Source organism: Planococcus citri, chromosome 4 (genome assembly GCF_950023065.1).
Source record: "Planococcus citri chromosome 4, ihPlaCitr1.1, whole genome shotgun sequence".
NCBI classification, from domain to species: domain Eukaryota; kingdom Metazoa; phylum Arthropoda; class Insecta; order Hemiptera; family Pseudococcidae; genus Planococcus; species Planococcus citri.
In genome coordinates, this window is record NC_088680.1 from 66,032,260 (window position 1) to 66,051,985 (window position 19,726).

The 19,726-nt window shown below is 34.1% G+C and overlaps 6 protein-coding genes across 8 annotated transcripts; 3 read left to right on the top strand and 3 right to left on the bottom strand.

Annotated features, from left to right (window-relative positions):
- Positions 1–4,246: 4,246 nt before the first annotated feature.
- Positions 4,247–6,170, bottom strand: Use1 (Vesicle transport protein Use1). Its single transcript, XM_065361283.1, has 8 exons — positions 5,898–6,170; positions 5,781–5,824; positions 5,628–5,706; positions 5,414–5,549; positions 5,157–5,338; positions 4,912–5,056; positions 4,694–4,803; positions 4,247–4,524 (listed from the first exon to the last, which is right to left on the bottom strand). Exons 1-7 carry the CDS (start codon positions 6,006–6,008, stop codon positions 4,763–4,765), a joined length of 738 nt encoding a protein of 245 aa, XP_065217355.1. The 5' UTR covers positions 6,009–6,170; the 3' UTR covers positions 4,247–4,524; positions 4,694–4,762.
- Positions 6,171–6,272: 102 nt separating this feature from the next.
- Positions 6,273–8,812, top strand: Dhps (Deoxyhypusine synthase). Of its 2 annotated transcripts, XM_065361280.1 has the most exons (9): positions 6,294–6,426; positions 6,687–6,836; positions 6,933–7,084; positions 7,176–7,285; positions 7,361–7,744; positions 7,830–8,022; positions 8,097–8,200; positions 8,284–8,409; positions 8,492–8,812. In XM_065361280.1, the coding sequence occupies exons 2-9, from the start codon at positions 6,814–6,816 to the stop codon at positions 8,591–8,593; spliced, it is 1,194 nt and encodes a 397-aa protein (XP_065217352.1). In that variant the 5' UTR covers positions 6,294–6,426; positions 6,687–6,813; the 3' UTR covers positions 8,594–8,812. The 2 variants fall into 2 exon arrangements, with proteins under 2 accessions (XP_065217353.1, XP_065217352.1); XM_065361281.1 differs by lacking the exon at positions 6,687–6,836 and having other exon boundaries at positions 6,273–6,426.
- Positions 8,813–8,941: 129 nt separating this feature from the next.
- On the top strand, positions 8,942–11,315 carry LOC135843403 (tRNA pseudouridine(38/39) synthase). 2 transcript variants are annotated; one of them, XM_065361277.1, is made up of 10 exons: positions 8,942–9,116; positions 9,351–9,416; positions 9,503–9,615; positions 9,708–9,897; positions 9,973–10,179; positions 10,262–10,415; positions 10,499–10,655; positions 10,727–10,870; positions 10,961–11,100; positions 11,180–11,315. In XM_065361277.1, exons 1-10 carry the CDS (start codon positions 9,021–9,023, stop codon positions 11,251–11,253), a joined length of 1,341 nt encoding a protein of 446 aa, XP_065217349.1. In that variant the 5' UTR covers positions 8,942–9,020; the 3' UTR covers positions 11,254–11,315. The 2 variants fall into 2 exon arrangements, with proteins under 2 accessions (XP_065217349.1, XP_065217348.1); XM_065361276.1 differs by having other exon boundaries at positions 8,943–9,116; positions 9,696–9,897.
- On the bottom strand, positions 11,244–12,892 carry Alg3 (Alg3, alpha-1,3- mannosyltransferase). Its single transcript, XM_065361278.1, has one exon. It carries the CDS (start codon positions 12,652–12,654, stop codon positions 11,338–11,340), a length of 1,317 nt encoding a protein of 438 aa, XP_065217350.1. The 5' UTR covers positions 12,655–12,892; the 3' UTR covers positions 11,244–11,337.
- A 103-nt stretch (positions 12,893–12,995) lies between these two features.
- On the top strand, positions 12,996–15,981 carry WASp. Its single transcript, XM_065361273.1, has 10 exons — positions 12,996–13,136; positions 13,230–13,361; positions 13,493–13,720; positions 13,786–13,885; positions 13,962–14,093; positions 14,170–14,318; positions 14,413–14,734; positions 14,988–15,193; positions 15,370–15,453; positions 15,551–15,981. The coding sequence occupies exons 2-10, from the start codon at positions 13,266–13,268 to the stop codon at positions 15,704–15,706; spliced, it is 1,473 nt and encodes a 490-aa protein (XP_065217345.1). The 5' UTR covers positions 12,996–13,136; positions 13,230–13,265; the 3' UTR covers positions 15,707–15,981.
- A 421-nt stretch (positions 15,982–16,402) lies between these two features.
- On the bottom strand, positions 16,403–19,456 carry RpLP2 (ribosomal protein LP2). The gene is made up of 4 exons (XM_065361285.1): positions 19,305–19,456; positions 18,853–19,022; positions 16,629–16,733; positions 16,403–16,532 (listed from the first exon to the last, which is right to left on the bottom strand). Exons 2-4 carry the CDS (start codon positions 19,019–19,021, stop codon positions 16,462–16,464), a joined length of 345 nt encoding a protein of 114 aa, XP_065217357.1. The 5' UTR covers position 19,022; positions 19,305–19,456; the 3' UTR covers positions 16,403–16,461.
- Positions 19,457–19,726: the final 270 nt, after the last annotated feature.

A 19,726-nucleotide genomic window follows, 5' to 3' on the forward strand; every position in this document is an offset into this window, starting at 1 on the left:
GGAAATCACTTTCGAATATTTTGGGAGGACAGGGTGACATGTCTCCTCGCCTTCTCAACCATGCCCAAGTCAAGCCTTCGCCAACACAAGTCACCAAAGAGATACAGAAAAATTTAGGAAAATATTTGAGAATTAATTTTTTTTTCTTCAAATTACTTATGGCGAGAAAAACAGCAGGTCTTTTATGAATTTTAGTACAAAAAAAATATAGAATTATACTGTCAATTTTGACCAAAAAAACAAGCTTAATTTTTGGTAGGTAATCTTGATGAAAAATTGGAGTTTTTGTACAGTTTTTACAGAAAAGTAGCTAGGCAAAAAAATCATGATTTTTTGGTGACTTTGATTTTTAAAAAACTTATTTTTTTGCCATTTTGGCAAAAAAGATACTTTTTAAGAATTTTGATGAAAACGAACCAGTAATTTTAAAAATTCTGACAACGAACAGACGTTTCTTGGAAATTTTGATTAAAAAAGTAGTATATGTAGGTATTTAGGTTTTTTTTTGCAATTTTACCAAAAATTAAGTTTTGCTCACTTGTGCATTTGGGATACCTAATGGAGTTCAAGGAAAGTAGATTTGGGAAATTGATCAATCGGAGAAATGGCAAATTAGAATTTTTCCATTTGGGAAAACTGTATTTGATAAGAAGGTTCGGTAATCAATTCTGATGATGTTTTTATCATTTATTTTGACAATTTTCGTGATTTTCAACCGTGTTGTTGGATTATTTGTGGCATTTTTATTATTTTCACCAATAATTTATGATCCAATTTTAATCATTTGTTTACAATTTCGAGCATTTTTTCAATGTTATATACAACTTTTCTTACTATTCTACCAATTTTTGACATTTCAAACTACGAGTAGGTATTTTTGATTAAATTTTGGCATTTCATCAAATTTTTCTCAATTTTCAACCAGAGGAGTGCCAAACGTGCGGTGTGAGGGTGTCTCACCCTCTCCCCCTCTAGACAGAAAAATGTAGGCAAAACGTTGAGCATTTTTGGGAAAATTTGGGTGAGTTGGAAAAATTTGGGAAAGTTGAGAAATTCGGGAAGAAATTGTGTAAACAGGGATAATCAAAGAATTACCAAAAAGCATGGACTTTTACTTCATGAATTATAAATTTTCAAAAATTTTCACTCAGGTCAGATCGTTTTCTTTTTTTTTTCTCTGACCAAAGTTAGAAAGTGTAGAAAAATTGACTTCTTACATCAAAAATAATGTTGTTTTACTTGAAATTTTCCAAAAAAAATCTCTCCAATGCATTTTAGTTAAATCTGTCAGAAAGTCCCAAATTTCTGCTGGAATTTCAAAATAAGTCCTATTTTTAGTCGAAAATTCGGAGACAATAATTTCTAATTTTTGCCAAAAATGATGCTTTTGAAAATATAAAAATTATGAACTAAAAAAAATGAAGAATCGTGAATTTTTAAGAGCTTTTGCCCTTGCCTCGCCACGCCTGGGTCCCATTCAATTTTCTGAAAACTGAAAATGCTAAAGCCATGAAAACAAATTTTTTGCATCATCAAAAATTCAAGAATGATTGCTGTTTTACGTTTCCAGCTTTCGTTCTCGCTTCGTTCGGGCTAGATCATTTTCCTTTTCTTTTCTGTGACCTGAGTTGAAGAGTTGAAAAATTGACTTCTCACATCAAAAATAATATTGTTTTACTCAAAGCTTTTGCCCTTTTGAAAATATTATAATTTCCTGAAAACTACAGCTAAAATTTTTAAATGTTGAAATCATGAACAATAACTTTTTGCATCAGTTATTTTACTTTTTGAATTTGGTATCAATTTTTTCAAAGCTTTTGCTCTCGATTTGCTCGAGCAGATTTGAATTCTACTGTGCAATTTTTCAAAAATTTTCAAGAATGGACAAATAACTTCAGAACTAGGTAGTGCAAAATGACGAAAAAAGATGCTAAATTTCATTCAAAAATACTTTTTAAATATGATTTTCAGATACAAAAAATTTAAAAATCAAAAAAAAAAAAAAAGAAAAGAAAACACGAAAAATAACATGTAAAAATTAATTTTTGATTTCGGATTTCAGTACCAACCTTGCAATAGAAAAATCAAATTTGTTGTCAAGTATGAAAACATCGTTTTTGAACATTTAAAATGACTCAATATCTCTGTTTTCAACTTCCCCATCCAAAAGTTGTTCAAACCATATCTGGCAAATCAGCATGAGATACTGGGGGGGGGGTCTAGGATCAAAATATTGTGGAGGGGCTAAGAGGGGTCTTGAAGGGGTCCGATCGAGAAACCAAGGCTATATTCGTGTTAAGGACTTCCAAAAACATGTCCATCGATACGTTACACGGCACACTTTGTTTTTTGAAATTAAGATTCGGAATGGGGGGAGGGGGGCTAAAGGTCTTAGATGCGGTTCAATGTTAAAACGAAGATCACATTCGTGTTCAGACGATCACTTTTTTTACATTTTGACTCAAAATCAGGAAGGCGGAGGGTACGTCTATATCTGGAGGTCTCTATTTCAAAAAAAAAAAAAAAAAGGAAATAGCATCAAAAGGTATATTATCATGGAAAAGTTTTAAATAATTCACAGCGCCATGTGATAACGTGAGAAGCTGAATTTTTATTACCTATTGGAGTTCAAATTTCGATTTTTGAAAACTTTGGTGAGTGAAATTTGAAAGATATGTCATCAAGTTACGTTTAAAATTACAAAGATTGTGGAATTTTGAAAAAAAAAAGTCATTTTAATACTTATGCTACTTGTCACATATTAGTCAATTTCACTAAATTTAATTTTCGTCAAGTTTCAGCAGTTTTCAACAATTTTTAAATAGGTAGGTAGTTGTTGAAAATTTTTCTTATTTTTTTTTGAAATTTCAACGTATTTTAATAAAGTTTGATCAATTTTTTGTTATTTCGTTTCTTTTTTTTTGGGGGGGGGGGGGGGGGGTATTATCAGCATTTTTGGAGTAGGTATTTCGTTAAAATTTTGAGATGATACATACATCAACTTAAAGTTAATTTTAATTTATTTAGACCTATTTTAATACCATCTTGATAAATTTTTGTTCAATTTTTTTAATCAAATTCTGCAAAATTTTACTCAAATTTCATTCAAAACAAATTTTACCTGCTTTACATAGGGCACTAATTTTTCATCAAATTTTACAATATTTTTGCCAATGTTCTTTAGGTTTTGGTCATTTTTGAAGATTTTCATGAAGATTGAATGATTACTCATAATATTTAATGTGATTTTTGCAAATTTCATTCCATTTTAACATCAGTTGAACTATTTTTTGTAGGTATTTTTTCAACAATTTTTTTGATATTTCCAACATTTTTGCGATGTTTTGTTCAAATTTTTTATTTCTAGGTGTTTTCATATCATTTAAACCAATTCTTCTGCAACCAATTTTCAATTGCTTTCATTCATGTTGAAGTAATTTCAACTACACAGAAATTTTCTCAAGTTTTGGTTACTTTTTGCAGTTTTTTTTGTGAGTTTTACAATTTTTTACCAAGTTTTTATGATCAGTTTTTCGTGATTTGAAATACACACTTCAATGAAACTTCTAAATACCTACCTAACAAAATATTGTTCAAAATTTCGTTCAGATGAGACACCGTGCACCGCTCAATGTTTTCTCTCTAAATGTACAATAAAACAGCTCGATATTTTCCTGATATGTTACAAATATTTTTAATTTAAACCTAATTTTTTGGCTACCTATTCATTTTGGCTAGATACTTTAGAAAAATCACATGCTTACGCTGAATCGTTTCTTTTTCTTTGAACCAAGAAAACCGGCAGCATCGATTTCATCAACATCAACGAATTTTCACGTCTCAGTTAAAATACGCCGAAAATTTATGAAATTTAAAATTTTATTTCATTTCCAACCCTTTATCCAACTTTTAGTCAATTTCCACAAGCGAGACTGCCGCTGGGAATTTCTAAAATTCCGCCATTTTGAAAATTTCCAATTCAGGTGAGCACATACACATAATATAGCCCACAAACTCGTAGAAATTTGCGGTTTGCGCCATTCGTCTTTTATTGACATATTCATCAACCCACGTGCGAGAACGAGAAACAAAACAAAAAATCGATCACTTTTACACGGGCAGTTCTCGATGTCAGGTTTTTAGTGCCTGTTTCGAGCTAAATGCAAATCACAGGTCAGATGTGTGATGTTGGTTACATATTGTTTACGTGAAAAGGCGCAGCGAGCTCGAAAAATATGCGAGATGATACGAATTCCGATGATTTTTATTTTAACGTATTACTTATATTATAATAATTATTAATGATGATAATTTTCACTTCAAACCGCAGGTACTAAATTGGGTTTATTACATTACATATCACAAAACATGCTCACAAAAAAATCAACAAGATCGCATATCCACGTGAAATACTCGTATGAATTTCCAATAATTATCAATACTTGACACGTTGTTGCTTCGAAATCAGTAAAGTAGACTACACGTAATAAATTATTTTCACAACGAACTTGAATATAAACTTACCTATAAACAAAAATAAAACAGAGTACAATATTAGTCCACGATTAAAAAGTACATTTGACAGATTTTTAGTTACTCTGTCCAAAAACATTGTTCAAAAAAAAAAAAAAAGGTAAAAATGATCATAAAATCTACCGATTACGAGCACGTTTCCAGCAGGCAGTTTACTTACCTCAACAAGAATAAAATATCACAAATTGGAATAGATAATAGGAGGAAAAAAAAGTAATCGAAGCTCGCTTCAATATTTCTTCTTCATTAATTTCATGAAAAATACCATATCTGTGAAAATTATCCACCATAAAATTGATTAGAAACGCTAACGTTACATTACACGAATCAATCATCTAAATAAATCGAAGAGAGAGAAAAAAAGAACGCGACACTCACTTATAAAAATGATCACCATTAGACCTAACATGATCCAAATCCAACATCTCCAGCCAGACTTTGAGATGAAATCTTGTAATCGACCACTTTGCTTTTGTAAACTGTAATAATTATCGTCCATTATTTTGGAAGATTTTTCTAAAACCTGTAAAATATCAAAATATACAATTTAGGTTACTAAAATTAGTATTCTGTCAACAAGGAGACGATTAGATGCAAGATGATGAATTGAATACAGATCATACTTTGGTATCTTCGCGAATAATTTTTCCAGCCAACTCGGAATGTTCTTTCATTGTACGAGTCATGGTTAACATATCGTTGGCAATATGCTCGTGCTTCTCGTGGTGATATTTCAACATCGAATCTAATTCTTTGCTACCGGATGGTTCGGCTGGAGGTGCTCTATGCCTCAAGTACGAAGGTTCTATTCAAAAAAAATGTACTTATCATAAATCAATGTTATGCAGAAGAATAATATTTCTCGAAGTACTATACAAACCTTGCAGTAACTCATCACGTAGAGAATTTTCACAATTGGCGACGTTCTTTAAATATATTTCTTTCACTTTATTAGAGTTAGGAACAGAATTAGGTGCTAGCATTTGTAACGCGATTGATTTTTCAATCGAGTTCTCCTGTAAAATAATAAAAAAGTGTCATAAAATTATTCTGAGCTAGATTTCAGAATTCAACGTAGACTTATACCTACGTACCATTTTCTTCGCTTCTAGTAAACCTTTCAGGAAAGAAATACGTTTGCTGTAGCTGTCTACGTTTTCTTTTTCGATTTTTCTGCTCAATAAATAATTCGTATTAGACATGTATAGTAATATTACAGATGTCAAATATACGAACAGATTACTCACATATTTTTCAAATCTCTCAAGATGCTTTCTGCACTTTCGATGAACTGTAAACAACACAACAATAAGTAAAAATTGAATGAATTGGGATCATTTGTAATCGAGAAATATTGAACTAACCTTTGGTAGTTTCCAGTTTTCGTTGATATCTCCTTCGTTGGCCATTTGTTCGCATTTAGCGAGTAACCGACGTAAATCAATTTCGCCTCTGCTAATTTTGATGGTTGGCATACTGAAATCTTTCTGAAGCTGTGTTGAAGATGGTAAGATGAATTACATTGAACTGTTCTCCTCAGATTGGACTATCGTACACTTTAATTGTAAGAAAAGTTGAAGCTTTCGATAGAAAAGCTCGCTTACGTGAAATTTGGCAGCAAAATATTTACTCATTAGTCATTTCTTATCAAAAATTAATCGAAACAGTGCAGCCACATGAAGTTTGTACTTGTTTAGAAATGATTCTGCATTAGTAGTGGTGAATTTTTACTCGTAAAATGAGTTTGAAGTAGTAGTGAGAAGTGATAATAAAAATACACGTGCATTCTTCATCTTGATTTACTTCTTTTCAGAAATCATTCATCGGAATTCAGATCGTACCATTCTAAGGACCATTCGCATATTAATGGAAAATGAGCTAACAACGCTAACCGTAAGTGAACCCTTTATAAAAGATTAACATCACGCGTTGTTGTGGTTACCGAAAATCAAATTTACCAGAGCGCCGAGTGTGGAGGTTGCGACACAATGGGACATGAGCTTTTGAAAGCTCGACGACGAAGAGTAAAATCAATGTTGTACTTTTCACGTGGGTGTCTGATTCCAAATACCTTCTGTATGTTATGAAAACCGCCCACGTGAAAAGAGGATTTTGTGGAAAATTCTCATTTTCCTTCGTATTCCGGTATGTAGGCGTTGGAAATGCTGGAATGTTCGGATATTCAGCGTATTTGCGGAAGAAGAATCCTTCGTTCGTAATGTAACCTACGAAGTAATAGAAAAAAGTCGCGTATTTGTTTCGTCGTCTATTTTAGCTCGTATGTTGGTGAATTCGAATTTTCGGTGACTATTTATATTTATTATTTCGATCGTCGTTTCGTCTTTGCAACGAGTACCTATATTTACTAATTTGTAAATCAATTTCCATTTTCGTTGCAGCAACGACCCAGATTTGCATTTCGTTATGCTAATGGACGAAGATATTTCGAAGAAGACTCAGACCCAAGCCACACAGCACGTACCTCAAGCTTTGAAGGATGCTGTGTTGGTGCAAAGTGCGCGTTTACCTGCTTATACGCCTGTAGTTAGAGGTATTTTTTGTATTATAATTTATCTTGTTAATTTTTATGGTTGAAATTTGCTTAAAAATTAGTTCACCTCCTGTCATTGATTATTTCCTAGGATACGAATGGAACGAAGGAGTAGACTATGCGAATTTACTCAAGTCTTTCGAACGATGCGGATTACAAGCTACCAATTTTGGATTAGCTGTGAAAGAGATCAACGATATGGTTGGTAGATTTTAAATTGAGTTTTTTCAATTCCGAATAGTTCGATGTGTAGATTTGTTTCGTATTTTTGGGTAGATTTTCTGCAGAAACAAGGACGACGTTGAATCGGACTACGCTGATTTCGAAGAAGACGAATTCATCCGGCCGAAATCGAATCTGACCATTTTCTTGGGTTACACTTCGAATATGGTGACTTCGGGTACCAGAGAAACCATTCGGTTCTTGGTTGAACATAATATGGTCGATTGCATCGTCACCACCGCTGGCGGAATCGAAGAAGATCTGATCAAGTGCCTTGCCCCGACGTACGTGGGCAGTTTTCACGTCGATGATAGAAAGCTAAGGGATGAAGGAATCAATAGAGCTGGAAATCTACTCATACCGAATGAAAACTACTGTTTGTTTGAGAATTGGGTCACGCCTATTTTAGATAAAATGGTCGAAGAGCAGAAAACGAAGGTACGTTAAAGAGGACTCGAATTACTAGAGAAAAATGATACGTTGGTTACTGATTTTTTAAAATGATGCGGAATTTTTTTTTCAGAAAATATTATGGACTCCTTCGAAACTAATTACTCGATTGGGTGAAGAAATCAATAACGAAGAATCCATCTACTATTGGGCAGCTGTGAATAAAATTCCTGTATTTTGTCCCGCGTTGACTGATGGAAGTTTGGGCGATATGATGTATTTTCACTCATTCCGTAACCCTGGTTTGATTCTGGATATTGTTCAAGGTAGTTTTTTCGTTTTGTTCGTAGATTTGTAAATTTTTCATCGGTTTTATTATATTGTTTTGTATATTTTGTAGATTTAAGACGTTTGAATACGATAGCAGTTAGAGCCAAACACACCGGAATGATTATTTTAGGAGGTGGAGTTATGAAGCACCATATCTGTAACGCTAATCTCATGGTAAATTTTTCATCTTATTCGGGATCAAAAAGCTCCAAAATGAATATTCTTTATTTTATCGATTTATGTAAATGTTTCAATAGCGCAATGGAGCAGATTTTGCGGTCTATGTGAACACAGCTGCAGAGTACGATGGAAGTGACAGCGGTGCTAGACCGGAAGAAGCAATTTCATGGGGTAAAATAAGAAAAGAGGCCTCTCCTGTCAAAGTACGTATTTTCTGGTTTTATTATTTATGAATTGGATTTTTAATTTCTATCGCGAGTACAATGTTTTCTGATCTTTTTCCAGGTATACGGTGACGCTAGTCTGATTTTTCCGCTATTGGTAGCGGAAACATTTGCCAAGTTCCATTTTTCCAAGAAAGATCATAAATTTAAGAAGAATTATTAAAAAGTCGTGAATACCATAATTATTTTACTGCCACATTTTATTTCGACGAGTTTAGTTTTCAAAGCGTATATCTATTGAATAATTTAATCCATATTCAGTGCAAAAAAAAAACATTATCGTAAACGTACGTAGGTAAATATTTTTGTTATCAATCGTTTCTCTCGAATTGTTTCTCAAGTTTATACCAATTTCTTAAATAAATTATCTATTTATGAGTTATATACGAGTTTTCTGTTTGAGTTTGATTAGGCACTGCGTTGTAGTTTTCGATATTAATTTTAAATTTGGCTCTATCTTATCTCATCTTGAAGAGAGAAAAGAAAACTGACGTAGCTTACAGATGATTTTCAGATCAGCAAATTCGAAAGTCACACACAAAATGTAGGTACTGCTCAAGAATTTTGCTAGTTTAGTTCGCTCTCTTGGAATGCTCAAGCTCAAGCTTCAATTATTGTTCGTTGCAGTTCTTTATTCCTCTTTAATTTCAGCTGGTCGTAGTCGAAGAAGACCTTTTCGCAAAAATGTAAGTATTTTCCTGCTTTCTCTCCATTTTTTGAAAAACTTGAGATTTTTTTGAAGGAGTAAAATATTGGAAATCTGCGCATGCGCAGTATTTGAATAGTTGTTATCAATTCTTATCAGTAGCTGTTTTGGGATAATTTTTTCATTTTTTTCTCCAAAAATTTTTTAAAAATCCATTCATTTAAATCATAAAATGAAATTTTCATCGTTTTGATTGGATTACTCGAATATGGAGGACACAACCCACGTTGACAAAAAATTGAAATTCAACGAAGAGACGTACAATGAACATTCCAAAGAGGTAAACCCGGCTTCTATTCTCATGCTATTCTTCATTAATTCTCTTTATTTCCATTTATTGAAGAGAAAATGTTGATTTACTCGTAGGAATTGATCCAAATAATCAAGCGATTGAAAGATCAGATCTCTAAGAAAAATGACAAACCACAATCTCCACCAAAATCCAGGAAAAAATCCAAACGACCCTTTGATTTTTCCAAGTTTGTATCCCTTCATTCTACACAATATTTCATGTCTGAAACTAAGTTAAGTCTGACAATATTAATTTTCTACAATTCAGATGTTCATTCAGACACATTGCGTTGAAAATGCTATATTTGGGATGGGATTATCACGGATTAGTCACACAGTTGGATAACGAAAATGGTATCGAAAAATACCTTTTTGAAGCATTAATAAAATCATGTTTGATAGAAGATCGAAACAAATGCAACTACCATCGATGTGGCCGAACAGATAAAGGTGTTAGTTCTTTTTCACAGGTAAACTCAAACACTCTAGCAAAAAATCAAACACCCGAGTGTACGAACAAACAGTATAAAGTTTCTTATTTTAAGGTAATTTCTATTACCGTTCGTAGTTCTTTGAAAGATGGCCAAACCGATGACGAAGAATTACCTTATTGTAAAATGCTGAATGCGTTGTTACCTCGTGATATAAGAGTTATTTCTTGGGCTCCAGTTCCTCAAGATTTTAGTGCTCGATACAGCTGCAAAAAACGCACGTACAAGTATTGGTTTCCTCTGGGAGATTTGGATATCGAAGTACGTATTCGTCAAAAAATTCCAAGTATTCATCGAACATCAAACTCTGTGGGTTTATTTTAATGAAAGTTTTTATTTTCAGAAAATGAACGAAGCTTTGAAAAGTATAATCGGTGTTCATGATTTTCGTAATTTATGTAAAATGGATGTGAAAAATGGTATCACGATTTTCACCAGAGAAATATTCGAAGCTCGGGTTTCGTTACAAAAAAATCGTTTATCGAGTCATGATCCGAGTGAGTAATTCTGAAAAAATCATTTTTTTTTTCAGTTGCAATATTTCACAAATAATGTATTAATAAAATCGATTTTTTTTCAGTATCTAAATCTTATTCAATGTGCGAATTAACGATAATTGGTAAAGGATTTTTATGGCATCAGATTCGAGCTATTGTCACCGTTTTGTTTCTCGTAGGACAAGCGAGAGAAACTGTAAATATATTCAGTGAATTATTAAACATAGATAAATGCCCAAAGTGAGTACGATTCTTTTTTTTAATTCTGTCAAAATTTCTAAATATTATTACAATTTAAATTTTTTTAATAGAAAACCAGTTTACGGTTTAGCTGATCCGTTGCCTTTGAATTTGTATGGTTGTGAGTACGACGATGTAAATTGGAGAACTGATCAAGAAGAATTGAAAAAGATCACCGATGTATTACAATCATTTTGGACTTGTTCTGCTGTAAAGTAAGCTTATTCGAGTGTTCGGTTTTTTTCAAATTATTAGCCTAGCTTCGTGCTGACGATAAATCTGTTGAATTTACCTATTTATTTTAGATGTGCCATGATAGAAAACATGATCGTCGATTTATCAGATAAAAATGAACTCGTTACTGCCAACGATCGTGTGTATGCGACTCTACTCCACGATTCTCGATCTAAAGTTTATAAACCACTAATGTCTCGAGCTACAGAAGGTAATGGTCAAGTTTTTTCATTTTCAATTATTTGCTTCGAATCAGAATTTTGATTTTTTTCTTGGTTTTATTCTCGCAGAAGGTTTAGAGAACAGAATTAATTATCATCAAGGAAAAGGCAGATTAAAATGGATAACAACACCTTCAACGTGATATTAAAAAACTTGTATTTACTATTTTTTACAAATTAAAATGTTCAATTTGAGAATTCATTACATCTGTATGTACATCTTTATTCTAAGCATTATGTGTAATTTTACTTTTGAATTTTCGAATGAAATTACCTAAAATAGCAAAATGGCACAAAAATAAACAAATACTACTTAAATTAGTAGACGGATACGTATTCCAGCATAATTCAATCAAACCTAACAACAGTAATCGCATTTTATTCGAGAAAGACGTAGACCACAATAGAAAAGGTAAAGTATGATAATACCATACGTAGAACTGGTAATGCAACGAACGACTACAAACAATACCGATGAAATTACAGAGGAAAAAAGGTAACAAGAATAACTGATTAATGCTACCCATGTTTACAATTTCGTTACGTTGCAGCTGAGGTCTAACATCTTTCTCGATTTCTTTCAAAGCTCGATAGCTTTTCACGTATCTATACATCGGTATACTGAAAAAGCAAAGAAGAGAAAGATGCGCTGATAATAACATTAGATGAAAGTAACGATTTAAAAATACATCTTCCGGAACGAATCTCCAGTTCACTGTCCATTTGTAGAAAAACACTCGACCTAGGTCGAACGATTGTCTAATATAAGAATAGGGATTGCTTAAGAGAAAAGGTAAACCTAACAATAATTGTACTGCGGCGCATATGCTTAGTTGCTGAATAGTTCTCTTCAGTCCTAATAATACGATGTAGGTTAGAAAAAGAGCTGGAGCGTATAACAAAATATTCATCTTGATCGAGACAGCTAAACTATAACATATACTGCCCAAAGTCCATTTTCCGGATAAAAATAAATTCAAAGACAGATAAAATAAACTTATCGCTACAGGGTCGTTGAATAATCGCAGGACGTAAATCGAATGAACTCTGTAGGAAATGCAGCAGCATAGAATCAAAGCGTAAGGTGGGACTTTTTTGCTAGTGAAATAGATTTTGTACAACATGTACAATGTAAACAGGTATAAGAAAGCGAACAAGTACTGGGCAATTAGAATATTATTGCCTCTACCGGTGATGAAGTACAGAATTGAAAACACGTAGACGAATCCGGCAGGGTATACGAGTGGACCGGTGTCACCTTTGAGTTGGGAATAATCCAGTGTTCCATTGACGACTCCTTCGACTTCTTGCATATAAGCTTTCCAATCGATTTCTGTGTAACGAACACGGTGTATGATGAACACATTTAAGAGTAATTCTACGCAGAGAACTAACGCAGCTGAGTAAGGCAGGTAATCGCAATCGAATAAGAGCTTATTGCATTCTTGTAATACGTTTTTAGCTGCTGGAATTGCAAAACTAAAGCTTTTAGATTTCTGTTTATTCTTCGAAGGTCTACTTTTACCGGAGGGTTTCGGTGCCATCGTGGATCCGAATCGTCAGCAGGTCTGCTTTTCGTTTAGATCATATTATTAGATTTATCAATACGAGACACTGATTTTTCAACTTTCGAACGTGTTGTGGAACTGCATAAGCACAGCGAAATTACCGAACTTATAAATAGAGTCTCACATATTCACCTTGCTCCAAATTTTATTCCGGCGTTCGGCGAAATTTTGTGTTTTCAAGACTGTTATCAGATTCGCAAAATAAAAATGATAACAAACCCCCCCCCCTTCAATCACAATTTACCACCGTGTACCCTCCCGTCTCCTATCTACTGAAAAATTGGAGTGGGGAGTGTTTACTTGTACGTCAGTGACGTCACGATCAGTACGTGTGGCGTCACGTCGACTCGTCATTGGTTGGAATAATGATAAAACTCAGAAGGGAAGGGAGAAGGGACTAATGGAGAAAAAATCAGCAGGAGTGATGGAGTTTGATGAGTAATCAATTCAATTATCGAGTAATTAAATTAATCATAAACTAATTATTCGTAATCTTTGAAATATTCCGAGCTTGTCGCGGTAAATGTTTTCATTTGTCAATTTTTGGAAAGCTTCGCTATTGAATTTGGCTGTGTATTCAAGTTACCATGAGACCAAACAGTAATGTGGAGCAGAGAAGTTCCAGTTTATTAACCAAAGACGAAAATGAACAGATTTTCAATCTTCTCGGTCAAAAATGCCAGGTACGAACCTCAAATTTTCAGAATATTTGCCCCAGATTTACAAAATCGATACGTGTCATACGCTACAAAGTGGTAACTTTTGTAGCCAGATCATCTAAGTTTTCAAATAAACTATTTGTGAATCTTTACAGGCTTTATCAACCACTGTGGTCCAGCTGTATTGCACCGAAGGTCCAGATGGAACCCATTGGATGAAAAAGGATATTGGTGTTTTGTGTTTAGTTCGCGATATCAATAAAAGATCTTATTTCTTTCGACTATTCTGTCCATTACGTAATCGAATGGTCTGGGAACATGAAATCTACAACAGTATGCAGTATTTGGCACCCAAATCCTTCCTACATACTTTCGAAGCTGAAGTAATTTATTTTTCGATAAATTATGCCATTTTATGGAAGTGTTTTTATAATCTGTTCACTTCTAGGAACGTATTGTTGCCTTCAATTTCGCCAGCGAAGATGAAGCTATTCATATGAGAGGAATATTGCTCGAAAAATTGAAAACCAAAGAACAGAAAAGATTAGGTTTGTGTTTGTATGCTCATCGTCATCTATTTCGCGAGAAATTTTCAAATTTTGATTATTCTTTGTGTGTATGCAGAAAGACGCAAAGTTCATGGAAGAAATTCTGTTGCTCAAGCTCCTTCTAGACCTGCTCCTATGCCAAGCACCGTTAGTAATGGATATGTGTACCCTAAAGCTGCAATGCCATCGAAATCATCGTTCACTCTCAGTGAGTATACGTCAGTTTCGATAATCATTTTAAAATGCACGAATATTCATTTTATTCGAAATTTCTGCTGTTGTAGGTAATAAGAAAAACAAAAAGAAAAGTATTACCAAAGCTGACATAGGCAATCCTCAAAATTTCAGACATGTTTCTCACGTTGGTTGGGATCCAACTACTGGTTTTGATTTAGAAAATGTTGACAAGTCTATGAGAAAATTCTTCGAGAAGGTAAATTGAAATTTATTTACGCTCGATTGCTATTATCTATCAACTTTGATAAGCTATAGTTCTACTTATTTGATCCGAATTCGAAATTTTCCAGGTGGGAATTTCTGAAAGTGATCTGAAAGATAAAGAGACTCGAGAATTCATCTACGATTTCATCGAGAAACACGGTGGTTTGGATGCAGTCAAGCAAGATATTCATCATCAATCAATCCTACCTCCTCCATCACCTCCTCCTCCGCCTCCAGTGCCATCGAGAAATGCACCTGCTCCTGCACCGTCTTCCAATTTCCGACCAGCTCCTCCTCCTCCACCATCGAGAAATGCAAGCGCAGCACATCCTGCTCCTCCACCTCCTCCTTCGGATCCTCCACCGGTCAATGTTATGATGCAAAGAAATCATGAACAAATGATTAAAAGTAAGTCGAACATACGAAACAAAACTGGGTTAGGAAATAAAAAGGCAAATCGTGTTGCACTTTTGTAATACGACAATATCCAATAATGCAAAACTCGATAGAAATTTCAGTTTCTATTTTTCCAAATAGTATTAATATTTCTATGCGAACAAAAATGTTCATTCATGTTTTTATTCTTTATTGTTTTGTTTCTTTGTTCGAATTATTTTCATTGTTTGTCGTATTAATAAAATATTTTCAACGCTATGTTCAGGAACAGCGCCGAATGCCGCAGGTCCAATGAGTAATGCTCCACCGCCTCCTCCTCCACCACCATTACCGCCTCCAAATGCGATAAGTGAAGGAAACGGTCCTCCTGTTCCACCTGTGTCTTCGAGTTCCAATTCTGCACCGTTGGCAGCGGCTTTCGATCCGAGATCTGCTTTGATGGAATCTATTCGAAGTGGAACCAAGTTGAAAGTAAATTTACCTTTGAAAATTCCTACCACTTTGTCGGAAACGAAAGATATTTTCCGACGAATGCTTACTAAATTCATTTCCTGTTATTCTCTTTCGTATTTCCTATTTAATTCGTACAATGAAACTATGTCATCGTTGTTATTCATAATTCTGATTATTTTTGTTTAATTTTCTAGCACGTGGAAGCAGATTCGAAGAAAACTGATGACTCTAGGGGAGAATTACTGAACCAGATAAGGCAAGGCGTTGAATTGAAATCAGTAAGTTGTATATTTTATGTTTTAATGATCGGACAATTTGAGTATTTTCTCCTCAAGACAGTTCCACTTTTAATTCACTCGTTGTCACATTTTACAGGTGCAACCGGTAGAAAAACCTTCTCAAGGTTCATTACCTGTCGATGGATTGGCTGGCGCATTAGCTCGTGCTCTAGCCGAACGTTCGAAAGCAATCCACAGCGATTCTAGTGATACTAACGATAGCGATGAAAGTGATAGCGACGAATGGGGATAATAAATTGATAATTGTAAACCTGAATATTTTATGAGTGTAACTGAAAGTTATAAATTATCCTTGTTTAATAATTATTAAGGTATGAAAGTTGTTCCCACTTTAGGATATTGAGTTGAGAAAACCACGTTCATTATAATCACTCTTTAAGACTTCTCTATAGTTACTCATTGCTAATAACTAGAAATTCTAGGTACTCAACTACTCATCCTTGATTACTTTTAAGTACGTTTACGTATTCGAATAATGAAAATAAAAGTACCTAATTACATGTTGAATGATTTTCTATTTTTCGTTCTGATAAAAATTCTTCGGTTGTTGATATAAATTTCAACCCTGGTGAAACATTTTCGGAAACTAGACTTGTTTTGAGAGAATCTTAACACCAAAGCAATCGTCTAAATGTATCGGAATTAGAAATTTCTCTTTTTTTTTTTTAGCCCTGATCTTCCTTCGTAAAGCACAAGGGAACGAATTAGTTTCAATTCAACGTTACTTTGTTTTTCTACAAACCAAAATACAAAGTTGAAAGACCAAATTTTGGTAATTTTGATAATGTGAATGATTCTCGAGCTCAAAAGATCTGAGAACAATCGTACCTACGTTGAACAAGGCACTAAATTTACAAAATCAACATGAAAATTTGAGAACCGGTCATGAAGATTTCCTCATTCACACATAACTTTTTCAAACAAGCAATTAAAAAATTGTCAACATTATATTTAACAAAGAAAGTTACATAAAAAAGATACAAGAACTTAATCGAAAAGACCGAAACCCATGTCATCGTCCGACTCCTCTGATTCTTCTTTAGCAGCTTTTTTATCGTCTGTAATGTCGAGAAAAATATGAATTAATAATTAACAAAAATGAATCGACTACCATTAATAAAAGTATTGAAATAACAAATTGAAAAAATGTATACCTTTCTTATCAGCGGCGGGTTCAGCAGCAGCGGCTGAAGGAGCAGCACCACCGGCAGCAACGGCTACACCACCACCAACGGGCATGGAAGCCAATTTACCTCGACCTGAAACAATTTAAAACAACAATAGTAATAAAATCAACGTCAATGCAAAAATATCAATAAGCTGTATAAAAATATTCCGGTCATCATCAGTTACAAAGTGAACATCATTATTCTCAGTCGAAAGATGGTGATAATTTGAACTCATCATTCAAACCGGAGTAATATAATAAGATACGAATTTAGAGCAAATACAATAATGCATAGTTATAGTGAAACACTGTTCGATCAGAGAGAAAATCGTCCTTCATGTTGATCAGACCCGAAAGATGGTATAAAGGTCAGTAGTATCATCATTCGAACAGTGATTCGTCCAAGATGAAAAGATGAAATATTCCGGTCATCATCAGTTACAAAGTGAACATCATTATTCTCAGTCGAAAGATGGTGATAATTTGAATTCATCATTTAAACCGGTGTAATACGTATAATAAGATACGAATTTAGAGCAAATGCAATAATGCATAGTTATAGTGAAACACTGTTCGATCAGAGAGAAAATCGTCCTTCACGTTGATCAGACCCGAAAGATGGTATAAAGGTCAGTAGTATCATCATTCGAACAGTGATTCGTCCAAGATGAAAAGATGATTCATCTTTTAATCCGGTGCAAGTCAATAAAATACAAATGGTAGCGTAAATACAACAATACATCGTTAGATAATACAAGAGGTGACTGAAATACTGTTCGATCAGAGAGAAAATCGTCCTTCATGTTGATCAGACCCGAAAGATGGTATAAAAGTGAGAAGTATCATCATTCGAACAGTGATTAATCCAAGATGGAAAGATGTTTCATCATTCAAACCGGTTCAAGATATAATGAGATGAAAATACAGCACAAATACATAATGGGCATTGTTGAGCATTACAAGAAATGACTGAAATACTGTTCAATCAGAGAGAAAATCATGACTGAAATATTGTTCAATCAGAGAGAAAATCGTCTATCTATCAAGTTAAAATCAGACCTGAAAAATGGTCTCGATGTGAGCACTTGAGCAGTTTCATCACTTGAACAGCGATTGATCCAAAATGGAAAAATAATTCATCACTCATAAAAATATAAGAAATATAGCTGCAATACTGTTCGATCAGAGAGAAACTCGTCTTTCACGTTGATCAGACTCAAAAATGGTCTCGAGGTGAGCAGATCATCATCTGAACAGCGATTGATCCAATATAGAGAAATAATTCATCACTCCAACCGGAGCAATCTAGATAATGAGATACACATTCAGAGCATATACAACACTACGTAGTCGAATAAAATACAGCTGCAATAGTGTTCAATCAGAGAGAAACTCGTCTTTCACGTTGATCAGACTCAAAAATGGTCTCGAGGTGAGCAGATCATCATCTGAACAGCGATCGATCTAAGATGGAAAAATAATTCATCGCTAAAACCGGTGCAAGATAATGAGATACACAACTGAAGCAAATACAACACAACGTAGTCGAATAAAATACAAGAAATATAGCTGCAATACTGTTCGATCAGAGAGAAACTCGTCTTTCACGTTGATCAGACTCAAAAATGGTCTCGAGGTGAGCAGATCATCATCTGAACAGCGACTCATCCAAGATGAAAAACTAATTCATCACTCAAACCGGAGCAAGATAATGAGATACACATTTAGAGCAAATACAACACAACGTAGTCCAAAATAAAACACAAGAAATATAGCTGCAATACTGTTCGATCAGAGAGAAACTCGTCTTTCACGTTGATCAGACTCAAAATTGGTCTCGAGGTGAGCAGATCATCATCTGAACAGCGATCGATCAAAGATGGAAAAATAATTCATCACTAAAACCGGTGCAAGATAATGAAATACACAACTGAAGCAAATACAACATAACGTAGTCGAATAAAATACAAGAAATATAGCTGCAATACTGTTCGATCAGAGAGAAACTCGTCTTTCACGTTGAACAGACTCAAAATTGGTCTCGAGGTGAGCAGATCATCATCTGAACAGTGATTAATCCAACAAGAACGATAATATAGAAGAAAAATCATCTTACGTGAAATCTCAACTCGAAAGATGGTAATTATCAATGTAAACAGATTAATATCTACACATAACGATGAGAGTTGAAGACAAAAGGATTATCTTACCACTGGCGATAAGTTCGTCGACATTCTTGCCTTTCAATTCTTTAATAACGGATTGGATTTTATCATTATCAGCTTCGATTCCGACGGATGAAAGGATTTTTTCAATGTCCGAGGCAGAGGGTTCTTTGCCTCCCAAGGAGCTCAATAGATAAGAAGCAATATATCTCATGCTGGAAATTCAAAAAAAACAACAAACGAATGAAACTTGTGGAATATCAAAAGAGGCGATTACAGTAGTAGATTCTCATTTAAAATACACGAAATATCGTTAGGGAAATTATTATAATAGCGAAATCAAACTATCCATGAATTCAATGGACGTACACGTGGGTTCTCTCATATGAAAAACACACAGTGATTTTGTTACCTTTTCTCGAGCACAGGAGGAAAATAACTATGAAAATGAATTAAATTATAGGTTAATACATTACTGGTAATTGTACAATGCTTACTTGTTAATTAATTTTCTTCTAATTAATAAAAGAAAAAAGTATTCGCAGCAGATAAGCTCGGCGTCGGCGAAATTCACTGGAAAATTTTTTAGAGCACCCGGTAGTGGGTGAGCGATAAATCGTCACAGTTCAAAATCACAGAAAAAACGATAAACGATGAAACGAAAAATAAAAGAAACGAATAAAAACCAAAACCATAACGCCCGAAAACCCGAAAACCCCAAAAAAGGGACATTCGAACGAAAACACAATTCGGACTTCCACGTTCCCCAGAGGGCGATACCGTCGCGCATTCTGATTGGCTGTTGATATTTCTGTGCTCTTGTTGTTTACATTTCAAAACGGGACTTTTTATCACAAACTTCGGCGATTTCATTCTCGTATTAATTTTCAACGATATTTCATTAATTTCGTACATTTCG